A 16,272-nucleotide genomic window follows, 5' to 3' on the forward strand; every position below is an offset into this window, starting at 1 on the left:
GTAGGGAAACCATCCTTACAATATATACAGATCATATGTAATATAAATAATCTGTAGAATCAATAGATAATGCTTTAAAAATGACTACATGTGACCTTACATGTTTGAGTCTCTGTCGCTGTATATTATCAACTATATAAATTAACTTCACAAGTTTCACTTGTGTCTGCACTGATAAAGCAAGATAATTTATTTTATTTTCTTTTTATTTATTTACTTTCTTCAGTCTAAATATGTTTAAATTCCTCATATTCTTCAATCTCTTAACCTTTAGCAAAAGAGTTTTGAAACTCACTGGGTCTCTCACGAGAAGTGAAACACACTTGCTCTGTGTTGCAAGGCATGTGATTGGATGTTCACCACTGATGTTGCACATTCATGTGCACGTGCTCCACAAACTCAGGATCAAAGCCTGAGCTGACAAAAAAAGTTGATGATTAGCATCATGGTTCCAACAAATCCGGATTGGAGTGGTTTGGTTTTGTCAACTTGAAACTAATCCTGTAACTCTGACTTTGTTCAACTACCGTCATGGTACAGGCCCCAGTAGGTGTGTTGTGTTGTGTTGCTCGGAGATGCTCAATGATGCTGTTGTGGCTTTGACTGAAACAGTTTTAGATGGCTATATTATTATTAATCCATTACACACAAGCAATTTTAATTTAACAATCATTATAAAGCATTTATTTTAAATTAATATTAATATTGTAAGGTCAACAATTATCAAAGACTTCTGCTTTCCTGTCCCAAACCTATCTTCAGTAACAAAAGGGCCATTTGGCATTCCCGAAGGCACAGAAGGGCTGATATCGATCAAGGCCTGTAGGCCAACATGTGTATACATCGGGGGTCTGCTAATTCTTTAGCAAAAGAGTTTTGAAACTCACTGGGTCTCTCACGAGAAGTGAAACACACTTGCTCTGTGTTGCAAGGCATGTGATTGGATGTTCACCACTGATGTTGCACATTCATGTGCACGTGCTCCACAAACTCAGGATCAAAGCCTGAGCTGACAAAAAAAGTTGATGATTAGCATCATGGTTCCAACAAATCCGGATTGGAGTGGTTTGGTTTTGTCAACTTGAAACTAATCCTGTAACTCTGACTTTGTTCAACTACCGTCATGGTACAGGCCCCAGTAGGTGTGTTGTGTTGTGTTGCTCGGAGATGCTCAATGATGCTGTTGTGGCTTTGACTGAAACAGTTTTAGATGGCGGATCGGATCTAAAGTAATTGTTAATATTGTCTCTAAAATGTAAGTTACACAATATTAACTTCTTGTTTATTGAGCTGTTATATAAAAGCACTATCACATCTGCACGTGAGCTATGTTTAAATTTAGACTCGACAATAACACTTTTGCTTGTGTGATTTTGCTATTCTTATTTAAATTATGTAGACACTTACATGTGTAGACTGGACTTACTGTTCTTAATATTTAGTAATCACACCAAAACATACAAGAGATATGCAATTATTTAAACTTTCGTGTCCAAATTCACTTAAAGCAAGTCCTCGGTTATTTTTATTTACTGTTTGGAGAGAAAGTTGATAGCCAAAGCCTTCTGATTGATGCAGACTCGACCTTTATGTGTTGTGCAGCACTCCCTGCATTATTCCAGTAATTAAATGTTCATGCTTCTGAGTCACTTCCGTAGGATTACAGTTCAAAAAGACATTCAACCAAACCTTCACATTCCCACCTTCACAGGTCTGACAGACAGGTAAGTCAGCACCAGCACAGTCTGTGACACATCAACTGTCTGCACCTCTTCTGCCTGCTCCGCAGGCTTGGCTGCGTTACCAGGGAGGCCAGGCAACATGTGTGTGATTAATTCACTTTAGGAAAATGTTTGCAGACTAGTCATTTTGCTGTTTTATTTTTTCATATCACTCTTCGCCTTTATTTCCCTAAAGGCACTTAAGTCAGGGCGGCACAAGCTGTAGTCAGGGATTTTTTTTTTAAAGCGTACCATACAGGCCACACCAAGTCTTTTAGGTCACACACACAACTTATGCACAAATACACATGCAGACATTCCTCGCTTCTGAGAAAATTGCTTTGAGTGATCCTACCGATCCTGTTTGGCGAGGGAATGGAGGGAGGGAAGTGGCGGAAATGAGGAGAGATGATGAGGACTGATAGACAGCATGTTCCTTGTGAACTACTTTTAAGGGGTTTATTTGCATGTTGAATCAGGGTTTTTAACTGTTACAGTTCAGAGTTTTGTTTTGTTTTTAACCGTGATGGCTATATGCCGTTAGTTATTTTGAGAATCTAATGAGGAAATAATGTGTGGGAAAAAAACAAACCTGTGGAAATGCATAAACAAGGTTTACCCTTTGCTTGTGAATTAGGCTATGGCACAATTTTGCTATAATTTGCCAAGTATATTTTCATATGAATAAGCATTTATTCATTAGGAAATGGAATTTGAAACCATTAGATTACATTGATAACGGCATCAAGTTCAGGGATCAGGGGGATTAAGGTCAGAGAGCATATAAAACCTGTAATAGGCTATAATAAACCAGGCTATAAACTTTGAATATAGATTAGCTATAGGTCTAATTTTCCACCCATTGACTAAATCATTGAGTTTATGTAAATATCAGTAAAGATAATTGCATAGGATTTATGAACAATTCATAAAGGTGGAAAATACAAGTATAGTTTTTTCCTCTAGTTCAGTTTTTCTTTTTCTCCTTTGTTATTATTTATTGATTATGTAAGACTGAATATTAAAAACATCAGTAAAATGTCATATTATTAAAAAAATAACATTAGAAATAATATTAAATATATATATTAAATGCACAATAAATTGTTTGATGATGAAAGAGTGTAATCTAAATCTAAAATAAAACATGAAGAAACAAGCACACCTTTTTTATTCTAGTATGTTGGGGACTTTCCATTGAACTGTATTGTTTTTATACTGAACTAATGATATTTCTATCACTTACCCATGCCCTAACCCTCACACAAACCTTTTTGAATATTTTGATTTTCATTAAGACTTTATTAAAGCATTTCCTCATAGGGACCGCTGATCCCCACAACGTGATTTCAGGTTTTACTGACGTTATGTTTATTTACTTTGTTTTACTGTTGTACCTCTACTTTAAAAATAGCATAGATAGTAGATTCAAAGAAGCCAAGGTAAAATAATTAATAGTGAATTTGTGTTTTACTGGCATCTAGTGGCCTTTTTTGCTGTGCTTTTCTGTAAAATCTCTGAAAGCTGATAACCAAAGTGTCATACTGTCAAAGATAAACAATTGGGAATTTCAAGTGAGTGGCATTGTGGTTAAAAATTTGGTGTATAACCAAAAGGTTACAGGTTCAATCTCCACAAATAATAATCTATAAACTATCACCACTGTGGCACTGCAATGGCTGCATAAAACAGAAAGTCAGCTAAAATTTATAATTAGTAATTATAATAAGCAATGAGTAAATGTCTGTCATCTGTAAATTGATATCAGCCTATTGTGACTCATAATTTAGTTAATAAACTATCACTTGCTTTTTGCAGAACCAAGAGCAAAGCATTACATTAAACAACTAATGCTGGTCAATATCCATCTCACCATTGTTATGCATAAGAACTCAGCAGATGTTTTGAATTGCAAGAATATGCTTTAGTATATTGGTAAAGGAGTAAATACGAGCATGAAATAAACTAAGAATGAATAAACTGAGCCAACGAGTATTTTAAGTCAATATTTTCATGTTTTTTATAATTCCAGTCCACCTGCTATGAAAATATTACTGACAGAAATTGACTGCTTTCAGAGGTCATGTTTGAAAAGGTTTCTGAATAGATTTATTGATGGGAGATGTTGGCAGCAGAGACTCTAGAGAATGGGGTTGCTTTGCCTAAGGCAAGCACTAACATGTTCCCGGCTTATGATTGCAAACCTGTGTAAACTATTGTTAAAATAGACTTGTTTATGTGTGGGAACAATTCTGCCCACTGTTCTTTTCACTGTTATTGTCTTATCTTAATTAAATGAAGTCTAAGCAATACGGTCTTTCTTAATTGAGCGTCTCCAGATTCATGTTAGCAAGATTTCTAGGTAAAAGACCCTGAAAAATCAGCTAACACTATCTATTTAGCTGTCACTGTGAAATGGAAAAGCCTAAACAATTATACTAAACAGCACCAAGCACATAAATAAATGAAACCTCCCACTTGGGTAACCTGTCATTGTACCCTATAATGCAAAGATTGATTTAGATAGACGCCAATGTGTTCTTGTCTTTGTGTTTATAGTGCAGGCCTCCCACAGCTGTTCACATGTCATTATCTGTTATTTCATAAGTGATGTTTTCAGTAGAGGCGGAAAGTATTTCAAAATAATCTTTTATTTACCCTTTCACGTGATATTTAACATTTCTCATCCATTTTTAGCTAGCCATTGTTCACTTTATCTGTGTAATTACAGTAACGGGGCTTTGTAAAATTGGTGTAATTGGTGGTTATTTTGGGTGTGGTGATTTGTTCAGTCAGTGTATCAATGTCGTTTTGGACAATTGCGTTGTGTCAATATTCAGGCTTTATGAGTCACATTCAAACCTCCAGTACAACAGCCTTATCACTTTGCATCTCTATTTCCTTAACACATAATAAAAACTATAAATGGATGTAATATTGCATATGAAGACTTCAGAATATTGCCCCCAGCTGGCAGAAAAGTGATTATTGATGATTTTAAAAGATTGGTAAAGGCCACTAGAGAAATATAGACGTTGATGATGTGAGGTTTTTAAATTGTAAAATATATATTTAAATATATATACATTTTTAAAAATATATTATATATATTTTAATTCAAATACATATTTCAATATGTATTGAAATGTTATTATTAATATATGATGTTATTGTTAATATATTATTAATATATGATGTTTTTATTAATATATTATGCATTCATATTGTATTATATTTATATAAAATGTAAACATATTAAAAACATCATGTAGGCCTAGTTAATATAATATTCATATTTCCAGCACCTACATGGTAAAAAAAAAAGTTATATATTTTATTGAGAAACACATGAGATCACAGCATTTTACCAGACATATTTCGGTAAATGTTTGAACTTTCAGTCTGTGATTTGACACTGAACTGCAAACATGTATCATGGTATTTACAGAGAGGTTCTCTAAAACTGTAATCATTGTTTTTTTTTTATTATTGTAAACAGTTTACAGTACATTATCATCAGTGCATTGAATTCTTTAGGACATCTGTTATTATGCTTGTATTATTACCTATCATGTATCAAATTTTAAACAGTTTTTCTCTCAAATTGAATATAAATTTGATGTTGTCAAATTTTCATCATCCCATCATGCATTGTGTAGTGCCTCCCATTCAGTGTTTTTTATATTATTTATATATTTATATTTACATACAATTGTATATATATTTCCATTTACCTTTTACATGCAACATTCTATTGTGATTAACTGAACTGCACATTTATTTATAAAGCACAGTCGTTTACATATGGCGGCACATTCTTTTGCATTTTTATCCAGTGATCTATATGTCTATGTTATGAGCGAGGGAAAAAAAGAGCAGAGCAGACTGGGCTTCAGAGATCTATGTCACCCAGTTCAGCAGCATTCAACGGAGCAGGAAGAAAACAGTTTATTTTAGCGTCTTCCTGCTCTGCGTCAGACTGCTCACCTATCAGTGGATGGGCCGAGCAGCCTGCAGACACATGTGGGTGAGACGCGCGGCAAAACCAAACTATTTAGTCTGAAGATTCCTTTCCTGTTTTCCTACGCGTCCAGTTTAAATACAGGTTTAAGCGCGCGGTTTGGGGGAAAACAGAACTGCCACTGTGTGCCTGAGAGGATGAAAATCACTTTTCATTTTGCTGTATGTTCCCAGAGAGAGTTCAAATGAGCTGGTTATCTGTTTTGTAAAACCAGAGGCAAATATTATGATTGAAAACTGCTTCGTAGGAGTAAGTTCAAAATGTCAAGGCTGATTTCACAAGACTAACTGCCAGGTTAATGATAAGCAACATCAGTCACTGAATTAAAAGGAAGAGTGACAAACCTGCCATTTCAGACAAATACAACAACAGACTCATTTTATTTTGGTCTGGCCTTGATCCAGAACCCTCTTCTGTATTTCACATTGAGCTGCCTGCTGTGGTCTGGACTGAGGTCAGGGTTTTGTGTGGAAACAAAAAATCCTGTAGGGAAAATTCCTCACTCCCCCGTGATTGAGCCAACATGAAGTGTAAAGACACAACATGATGTTTATATCCATATTTATACAGTATTGTTCAAAGGTTTGGGGTCAGTAAAATTAGTACTTTCATTCAGCAAGGGTGCAGTATATTGATGAAAAATGACAGTAAAGACTTTTACATTATTACAAAAAATTATATATCTTATAAATGCTGTCCTTTTGAACTTTCTATTCATCAAAGAATGCTGGAAAAATATTATGTATGTGAGTATTTTTTTGTTTCAACATTGATAACAATAAGACATTTTTATTGAGTACCAAATTATCATTATTAACATGATTTAAAGGATCATATGACTGGAGTAATGGCTGCTGACCAAATTTTTAACAGTAGTTTTGTCTTGATAGACTGAGCACGGCTATATTGAAAAAATTTTTCAAGTAATTTAAATCATCTTAAATGTTTGTAGCAGCAGACATGATGTCCTCGGGGTCAGCATCATCATATATCTGCGCTCAGATATCCATGACAGATCTATTGTAAGCCTTTATAGCCATAATTTAATTACGATGCTTCACTCTGATCTCTTTTTCCTGGTTTGTCACATTTAAATTCTCTTTAAAAAGAAACAATAACCAATATTAAGTACTGTAATGAAGATAAATACCTCTTTAAGAAGCACAGCCAAAAGTGACATGAAGATTGTGGGTCACTGACATGGAAATAATCTCCATGACATTATGTGTTGAAAGTTCCTCAGTCCAGGCCCCTCCGGTCTACCCAAATGGGGTTCAAAGTTTGATCCAAAAATATCTGCCTCTTTCCTTATTTGAGCTGAGAAGGCATTTTCCATATCAAACATGCCATCAATCACTTTAAAACGGTAAATAATTACATGAAGAAAGATGTCAGCAGTCCAGTGTGCTGGCAAAGTTGCTGACGGTCATTAGATGTATGTCATGGAAAAAAGGAAGTTCATTAGTGACTGATAATGGAAAAAGACATGTTCATAGGTGTTGTGAACTAATACCTGATTAGAGATTGGTAATTGTATAAAGATTCATCCTGTTCTGAGTTTAAAACAGTTTTCCATTATCTAAGCAAATTATCACAATCAATGAAGGCATGTTAATAAGAACAATTAGGTATAACATACAGCAAAGAAAGCAATATTACATAATTATTTTAATTTTTTTAATGTATGTTTATTCTAAAGTTTTCTTTTTATGGCCCTCTCACTGTAAAACAAAATGGTATGATCAATATGCTATGACAACATACTGTATGTTTTTACGTTGCTTTAACTCATTAAAATAAGTTAAGCAATATTCAACTTTTTAAAATAAGTTATACAAGATTCAACTCATGTTTTTAAGTCAGTTTAATGTAATTTAAGTTTAAATGACATACAGCTAAGTTGATTGTACTTAAATATTTAAGGCACACTGTAAAAAAATAAATTGCTGCCTTAAATGTACAATCAACTTAGCTGTACAAGTCATTTCAACTTAAATTATGTTGTTGTTTTTACAGTCTAAAACTATTATAATTTTTTTTAGTAACAACTTTGGCTTTCCAGACCTGCTATAAGAGGAGTCTGTGAATGAGCTCTTGTAAAACACTAAGTTATGTAATATTTATTTCACAGCCCATTGCTGTTATATTATACATAAGTATATGGTCAGGTTTCATAGAGAAAACTAACACAGAGGCATATGTGTCTACATGAGGGCACACATGACGAAATATTAAGTACAATTGGTTATTTGGTGCAAACTTCTGGCTAACCATTAAAAGTCTTTGCCTTTCACAGAAGTCTCATGATCCTCTGGAGGTGTGGTTTTCTTTACTCTCCCCTCCTTCTCTAGTAATTATATATAAAAGACAGGACTGAGCTACAGTTAGTTGAGTCGTGGAGTTAAAGGCTACGAAAGTTTTCAGGGTCATATTTACCTTGTGTGTTTTACACAGGAACTGAGCATTTGTTTATCAGTCAATTTATTGATAACATAACCGATCAAGCAGAAGTCATTCAACACGTTTGGTGAGTACTCTGTGTAGTTACTTTTGAGCTTTATCTGTATTACTACATTTACATAATTTATTAATTTAATTTATGCATTTAGCAGACACTTTTATCCAAAGCAACTTACAGTGCATTCAGGCTATACATTTTTTACCAGTATGTGATTTACATCTGACAGTTTGTGTTGGGTTGCAACAGGTTTGCAAAATTCAGCACTATTTATTCAACAGTGGATTTTACCTCCAGGGCAAAGTTGATAGGATGTTAGTAATTTAATAAATCATTAATTTTCATTCATGTCAGCTCACAAGAGCCTGATGTACAATGTTGGTCTTGAGACTTTACTTAGAAATGTAGGCCATCAACTGTCTGTATCTAATATCACTCAGACATGACACTTAAATAATTGGAAAATTAACAAATTATAACTATTCAGAGTATTGTTGTGCATGTAAAATTGGTCAGTGAACATCATAACTCTGTGCAAAGTCACAAACACCTGTTTTCAATGAATAATAAGTAATTCAACAGTTCCTTTACTTCTCTAAGAAGCATGTGCTCATGTGTTTGTATGAAGCTGAAATTTGCACATTTGTATATTCTGAGTCTCTCTGGATCATCTGATGTCCGAAAGCACTTATATAATAGTCTGTGTTACAAAGTTGCCATCAAATTCAAAAGTATTTTCAGGCACATAATCAAATAGCATGCTTAATGAAGCATTATTAAGCTTCTTTTTTCCAAATGAATATGGCACTTTGTTTCAGAAATTCTTTACTTGACTACTTACACTGGCACACAGTAGAGCTTAATGTCCCTTCAAATGTTTTTTTGGAATGTTTAGTCGTGTACTAGGCTGTTTTGTACCCTCAAATCGGTCTCTGTAATATCCATCCCCCCAAAAATGTCTAAATCAAGGCATATAAAAGTAGTGTGGTTTACTTTAATTGTGTGTTTCTGTTTTGTGCTTTTTTATAGTCAGGTCTTAAAGTCTCTAATTCATCCAAATGTCTCTTTCTTTTCCAGAATGTACCGTCGATCACTGCTAAGATCTAGTCCACAATGGATGTCTCTGTCTGTGTAGCCACCCAAAGCCAATGCAAAGCCCTTACTGTTATTAGTATATGTAGCTAACAGTTGCTTTTTACTTTCTGATACTATCATTTTCATTTGTAGAGATAGACAGGGTGTAGACTGTTCAAATTTTTTTAACTTGTATTCTAATTACTTTGGATATTTATTTATTTATTAAGAAGAAATACCTCAATAATCCAGCCCAGTTTGATTCACAATAGGCCAGTAGTGCAGTTACTCTCCAGCAATGGAATCTACTACACTAGCATCCCTAGCAACAGTTACCATGCTAACGGCAGCCTCACAGACAGACATGTCTGGTGTTCTCTGGCTGCTGGTGCTGGGCTTCGTCATCGCTTTTATCCTGGCGTTCTCTGTGGGCGCCAACGATGTAGCCAATTCCTTCGGTACAGCAGTGGGTTCTGGTGTAGTGACCCTGCGCCAGGCCTGCATCCTAGCCACCATCTTTGAGACAGTGGGTGCCATACTTTTGGGGGCAAACGTCAGTGAGACCATCCGTTCGGGTATCATTGATGTTCATATGTACAACGGCTCAGAGGCTGTGCTGATGGCTGGCTCCATCAGTGCCATGTTTGGTGAGTACATACTTAATTTAATGTGATAGTTCACCCCAAAAATAATCTTCTCACCCTCTTGTTCCAAATCACTGACTTTATTTCTTCTGTTTTGCAACCCATGAGAGTTACTGGGTTCTTTTAGTAGTAATAGTAGCCGTACCTTTATTATCCCCTTAGGGAAATTCTGTTTTAGTGGTTTCAACATGCGTTTCACATAGAAAACAATACAACATAGCAACATGAACACAAATATGAGGAAAAAATTGTTCTTTAGACATTTCACTGCTTGTGGACAAAAGGATTTTTCCTCCTATTTTTAAGAAACACTGGCATCCTAAATCTTCGACCTGAAGGCAAAAGCTCAAACTCATTATACAATGGGTGCATATGATCAGATGTAATTTTCATAGCTTTACTAAGGCATCTGGTTTGATAAATTTGTTCTAGACCTATCATTGGGATACCAAGTAATTTACTTACAATGTTTAGGACTTTACTCAGCTAACTCTTTTTTTCCACTGTAGCATTTTCAAACCAGCAAGTGATACAAGAGGTCAAAACACATTCAATAAAAGAATTATAACACACTTTTAACAATGAAATGCTTACATTAAATCATTTAGACCCCATTGACTTGCATTACTCTCTTTTCACCTTCAAATCCTCCTTTCACTCAAAGCCAATACATATTTTAACATATCTAAAATGTCCATCATAGTCACACAAGTTAATGCAATTATGCTGAATGCAGTAAATTGTGAGCATGTCACCTAGGTGGAACTTTAGAATGTTGTCATGACTTGTGTTGGTCACGTCAAAAGCTTACAGTATGTTTGTTTTTTTGTTGTTGTTTTTTTTCTGTTACAGGATCTGCTGTTTGGCAGCTTGTAGCTTCCTTCTTGAAACTCCCCATCTCTGGGACACACTGCATTGTGGGTGCCACAATCGGCTTTTCCATGGTTGCTAGAGGTTATCAGGGGGTCAAATGGCTGGAATTACTTCGCATTGGTATGTGAAACTGAGTATTTCTGAGATTTTGCATAAGCGTGCTCAGTCAAATTATATTATTCTTTCCTGAAGAATGAGTCAGTTAATGGAAAGAGAATATTTTCCCATGTGACCCCAGAAATCGTAAACGGAAAGACAAACCCAGCATAGTTTAATGCAGATCTCTTAGTTTTATTATTTATTTCACACGACCCAAATGAGATCTATTTATGGAGCAGAACATTTTGGACTATACAGACAGGAAACATGGTCACATGCTTACCCCTGGTGACTTGTTGGGTTTGTTGATACTCGGCTCGCAGCCCTGAGAAATTTTGGGCCATACAATTTTAAGATAAGAGAGAATAACTCCACTGTTTAGATGTTATATTATGCTTATTTGTGTAACCAATTGATATATGTGTTCCAGTTGCCTCTTGGTTTCTTTCGCCTCTTCTCTCCGGCATAATGTCTGCCATTCTCTTCTACTTTGTCCGCAAGTTCATCTTGAATAAGGTAAAACACAGTTCTGTGCCAATAATGTGCCAGTGTCTGTTTTGGTACTTTTTAATCTATTGTTGTTGTCAATAAAAAAAAGAACACACGCTTTTTACCATGTGCTAAATGGCAGTATTTCCATGTGTTCCAGGAGGATCCAGTGCCCAATGGTTTAAGAGCATTACCAGTTTTCTATGCTGTTACCATGGGAATCAATCTGTTCTCCATCATGTTTACAGGAGCACCAAGTAAGCTTTTTTCTCCTCTAAATAAATTATTTAATTTCTTTCTTTTGTTTTACTGAATTTGAATTTTCTTTATGAATATCTATGAATTTTCTTTATTAATTGATTTTCCAAAGTCTCCAAATATCACTAAAAGGAGGTTATGTCAGATTTAGCCTTTTGAGGAATATTTTGTTCCCAAATTGTGATCACATGTCATGTCATGATCAGATGCCATGATCACATGTATGCATACAGGACCCGTCCCTCATTTGTCATTAATTAACCCACCATTAATTTACTTTCACATTCACAAACACATACAAAGGCTGGTGGGTTAAACACAGTACACCATATTGCTAATGAATATAGCTATTTGAAAATGTGTACTGTAGCTGTCTGTAAAGTTTGTTGATGTAATAATAAAGTTATGAAATATAATTTGGCCCAAGTTCAACAATCTGTTCTCATAAGCAAACTTCCGGGGGACCATGATGTACTAAAGATTTTTTTAAAAGCCGCTGTGAACCAACAGTTGACACAGAGTCTGTGTACTAATCAGCGGATCACAGGGCCGCCCTCTTCCTGGTTATCTGAGCCACGCACATGACCATGTTTGATACCGTTAGTGGTTCTGTTCTTTCAAAGGAACTGAAAATTAACTTAGCCATAATTTCTAATGATAAAAAAGAAACTTTCGCTAGATAGCCTCCCATTTCGACCTCATTTTAAACAGAAAATTGTATAAATGTTTGCTTATCTCACTGCAGTGTTTTGTCAACACATTGCCTTTCAACAGAATTAATTCTGGAGGATAAACATGCAATCCATGTTTAGCAAAGCAGGACAATGTTCGTTTTGTACACTCATACACAACTTTTCTTCTTCCATTTAGAATTTTTAATAGATTACTTGTATTTAAAGTTGACTTATTTACACAGTTTCGATTTTGAGCCAAGTTTGAAGTTATGCTAATGCTAATTTAGAGAAACCCAAGAACTTTTCAGGAGGAATGTAAGACTTTTCAGAATGAAAATATAGAATATATAGCACTGTTTATCACTAAACGTTAAGTTTTCATCTCTTTCTTCTCTTTATTCTACAGTGTTGGGATTCGATGGGATGCCATGGTGGGGCACTCTGCTGATCTCATTGGGCTGTGCCCTGCTTACTGCTCTGGTGGTCTGGTTCATTGTGTGTCCACGGTTAAAGAAGAAGGTGAAAGGTAAATATTTATCACGTCATGTTTGCAATTTTATGACCGTTTTGACTTCAAAAATATGTTTTTTTTACAGTCTAATTGAAACTTACATTATCAGTACACACTACCATTCAAATGTTCAGGGTCAGTAATGTTGTTTTTTTTTATAAATGTATACTTTTATTCAGTAATGGTGCATTAAGCATCCTTTGCATGCATTTGGATCCCTCCTCTTAATATCATTATTTCTGTAATTATTTCCTCCTTTTCAGGTCAGAACATTGCCGACACTAGTGGGACACAGTTAATTGAGAAGAAGCCACCCTCAAACGGCCCCGTGGACCATCCTGCCCCACCTCGAAGCTACTCTCCTGTTCCACAGACACCCCCTGCTGACAGCAACAAGGTGGCCTTTGACATCGGAGGTTCAGCAGAAACCGACCTGGACAACAAAGATTTTGACACCAAAGATCTGGATTGCACTCACGGTCAGCCTCTTGAAATGATAAATACATTGAATTAACTGTACTTCTGAATGTGTTTTAATGAACTTATTAAGCTTTACTTTCTCTCTTTTGACTGAAGTACTAATTCTCTAATCTATAATTTTGGTCATCCATTGTAGCTTTAAATGGCAGTGCTGGAATTGCTGTCCCAGACTTGAACGGAAGCCAGTTTCACACCGTACACAAAGATTCTGGAATCTACAAGGATCTACTGCACAAACTTCACTTGGCCAAGGTGGGCGAATGCATGGGAGAGACGGGCGACAAACCCATCCGCCGCAACAACAGTTATACTTCTTACACCATGGCCATCTACGGAATACATGGGTCATTGAAGGATGGGGAGGGAAGCCGGACCGGACTGGATGAAGAGAAAAGGCGCTCGCGGTACGACAGCTATAACAGTTATTGTACTGCAGTGGCTGATGGAGAAGTTGCTGCAGGAGATGGAGGTCTGACAGTGGAGATGGGGGACGAAACCGTCAGAAGAGACTCACTGGAAGAAGAAACGGATGAGCTTGAGATTGACAAGCCAGAGGTGGCCACACTCTTCCAGTTCCTGCAGATTCTCACTGCCTGCTTTGGATCGTTTGCACATGGTGGAAATGATGTTAGGTATGAGAGACATAATAAACCTTTTTTTTTCATATTTTGTCCAAAATAATTCAAAATAAAAATGAACTTCAAGTAAATTTAGCCGTCACAGCATTATAATATTGAGTATGAAATATGAATATTCATTTTGAGATTTGCTAAAGATTACATTTAACATTAACAATACATTTTTTGTATAAAAGTATCTAAATGTAAAAATAGCACACCTAAATATCGAATGTCAGCCTATAACTGATATGGCATACATACATCACCATTCAAATGTTTGCAGTCTGTGAGATATATGTATCTGTAATACTTTCAATCAGTAAGGATGCATTAAATTAATCAAAAGTCACCGTAAAGACATTTATAATGTTACAAAATATTGCTATCTATTTCAGATATTTGCTGTTCTTTTGGGGAAAATTTTTTTATACTGTTTCCACAAAAACATTAAGCAGCACAACTGTTTTCAACATTAATAATACACATTTTTTTCTCTTGAGAACCAAATTAGCATTTTAGAATGATTTCTGAAGAAATGTGACATTGAAGACTGGAGTATTGGCTGCTAAAAAAATCAGCTTTGCCATCACAGGATACATTTCATTTGAAAATATATTAAGATTAAGAAACACTTATTAAAAAAACATAAAAACATCTTACCAACCCTTAAAGTTTACTTGGTAGTGTATATCTTGCATTTCTGACCTTTTTCCACATTGCTTTATAATGAGGACAGTGATAATCATTCCTTTCTTACAGTAATGCGATTGGCCCTCTCGTTGCACTCTGGCTGATTTATGAAAGCGCTTCTGTAGCACCCAGTGCTCCTACACCAATTTGGTTGCTCCTGTATGGTGGAGCGGGTATCTGTACAGGCCTTTGGATTTGGGGTCGGCGGGTCATACAAACCATGGGCAAAGACCTGACTCCCATCACTCCCTCCAGGTAACAAGCATCTAATACCCTGACGTTTCGTACTTCCTCTGAGCAGAAACTGATAAGAGTGCTTATTTGTGGGATCAGACTTTATAGTTCAGTTTTATCACCGCGGTTCTCATGGGGATTAAGGGCCCGGTTCCCACTTTCTTATCTCTGTTGACTTTGCAGTGTAAACAAACAGTTTAACTCCTTGTCTCATGGAATTTCCCTCAAGCACCACATTTGTCTTGTCTTTAGTATTGACATTTTGACAATGCCACAGTACTTTTTCCATTCAAACAGTCCTTTGCTGTGTTTAAGGATGCTTATAGAGCTTATTATAATCATCATGTCTGTCTCGCAGCGGATTTAGCATTGAGCTCGCCTCTGCTGTAACTGTGGTTGTCGCTTCCAACATCGGACTCCCAGTCAGCACCACTCATTGCAAGGTGGATTACTTACTAGTAGATTAAATCCATACAGTTAGAATTTGTAATAACAAATGTCCAATTCTATTATCTTTTTGTTTGTGTGTTTATGAACAGGTTGGATCAGTGGTGTCAGTTGGCTGGCTCCGCTCCAGGAAGGCCGTTGATTGGCATCTGTTCCGGAATATTTTTATTGCATGGTTTGTGACCGTGCCAATTTCTGGCCTCATCAGTGCTGCTATAATGGCACTCTTCTATTATGTTATATTGCCTCTGACCTAATGTTTTATGTTAAACCATTTACTCCTTGTAAATACTTACACTTTTGTGCAAAAACGGGCCTCAACTATGGAATGCTTCTTCATCCTGTCCCATCATATGTACTGTACATAGCAAATCAAAGACTGTGTATGTTTGCACATCACACTCTTACTCTGTGATTTTTGTACATGTTTAAAGTGCTTAATAGTGTTAGGAAATTATCTTTTAGCTGTAAAATGTGTGAGATATGTAGTATAACAAAGTTTTTTTAGTTTTCCTTGGGGCCTCACATATTTTTTTAAAGAAAAATATTGTTAGTCTAGACTAAAATTCAGTTTCAACTTTTGACAATGAAAATGTATACTCTAAGCTGTAAGGCAGTATTTTATTTATTTTTAAAAAGTATATAAATGTATACTTGCATGACGTGAAAAAAAAAATGTTTCTGCTGACATTTGCATGTTTATTTCAACCTGTAAATAAACCACAGTTTGTACAAAACATTATAAATTATGCTTTTTTTTTTGCTAAAACTGTGAGAAACCTGTTTTCAATGCAGTATTGAAATTACATGTTTATTAAAGCAAGTGTATTTAAGAAAAGTATTTTGAGAAAAATAATAATATCCCATATAATGGAGATTGCTGAAAATGATTCCATAAATCTTTCATAGATCCACAAATGGTTCCTTTAAAGTCCTACCAAACAAAAAAGGTTTATTACATTTGACAAGACATAAATTA

At 35.5% G+C, this 16,272-nt stretch overlaps 1 protein-coding gene across 1 annotated transcript; it reads left to right on the forward strand.

Moving 5' to 3' along the window:
- The first annotated feature begins 8,130 nt into the window (after positions 1-8,130).
- Positions 8,131-15,961, forward strand: LOC107686402 (sodium-dependent phosphate transporter 1-A-like). The gene is made up of 11 exons (XM_016483371.1): positions 8,131-8,269; positions 9,278-9,921; positions 10,771-10,911; positions 11,321-11,406; positions 11,540-11,636; positions 12,718-12,837; positions 13,086-13,301; positions 13,439-13,934; positions 14,682-14,867; positions 15,205-15,289; positions 15,386-15,961. The coding sequence occupies exons 2-11, from the start codon at positions 9,573-9,575 to the stop codon at positions 15,548-15,550; spliced, it is 1,941 nt and encodes a 646-aa protein (XP_016338857.1). The 5' UTR covers positions 8,131-8,269; positions 9,278-9,572; the 3' UTR covers positions 15,551-15,961.
- The last annotated feature ends 311 nt before the right edge of the window (positions 15,962-16,272 follow it).

The sequence above is a fragment of the Sinocyclocheilus anshuiensis genome, unplaced genomic scaffold (genome assembly GCF_001515605.1).
Source record: "Sinocyclocheilus anshuiensis isolate Anshui unplaced genomic scaffold, SAMN03320099.WGS_v1.1 scaffold1207, whole genome shotgun sequence".
NCBI classification, from domain to species: Eukaryota; Metazoa; Chordata; class Actinopteri; order Cypriniformes; family Cyprinidae; genus Sinocyclocheilus; species Sinocyclocheilus anshuiensis.

Excerpts from the sequence above, each read along its gene's own strand:
- LOC107686402 (XM_016483371.1), top strand. The coding sequence starts at position 9,573 with ATGGAATCTACTACACTAGCATCCCTAGCAACAGTTACCATGCTAACG. Across the intron at positions 11,407-11,539 it reads GCAAGTTCATCTTGAATAAG|GAGGATCCAGTGCCCAATGG; the intron begins GTAAAACACAGT and ends CATGTGTTCCAG. Across the intron at positions 15,290-15,385 it reads TCAGCACCACTCATTGCAAG|GTTGGATCAGTGGTGTCAGT; the intron begins GTGGATTACTTA and ends GTTTATGAACAG.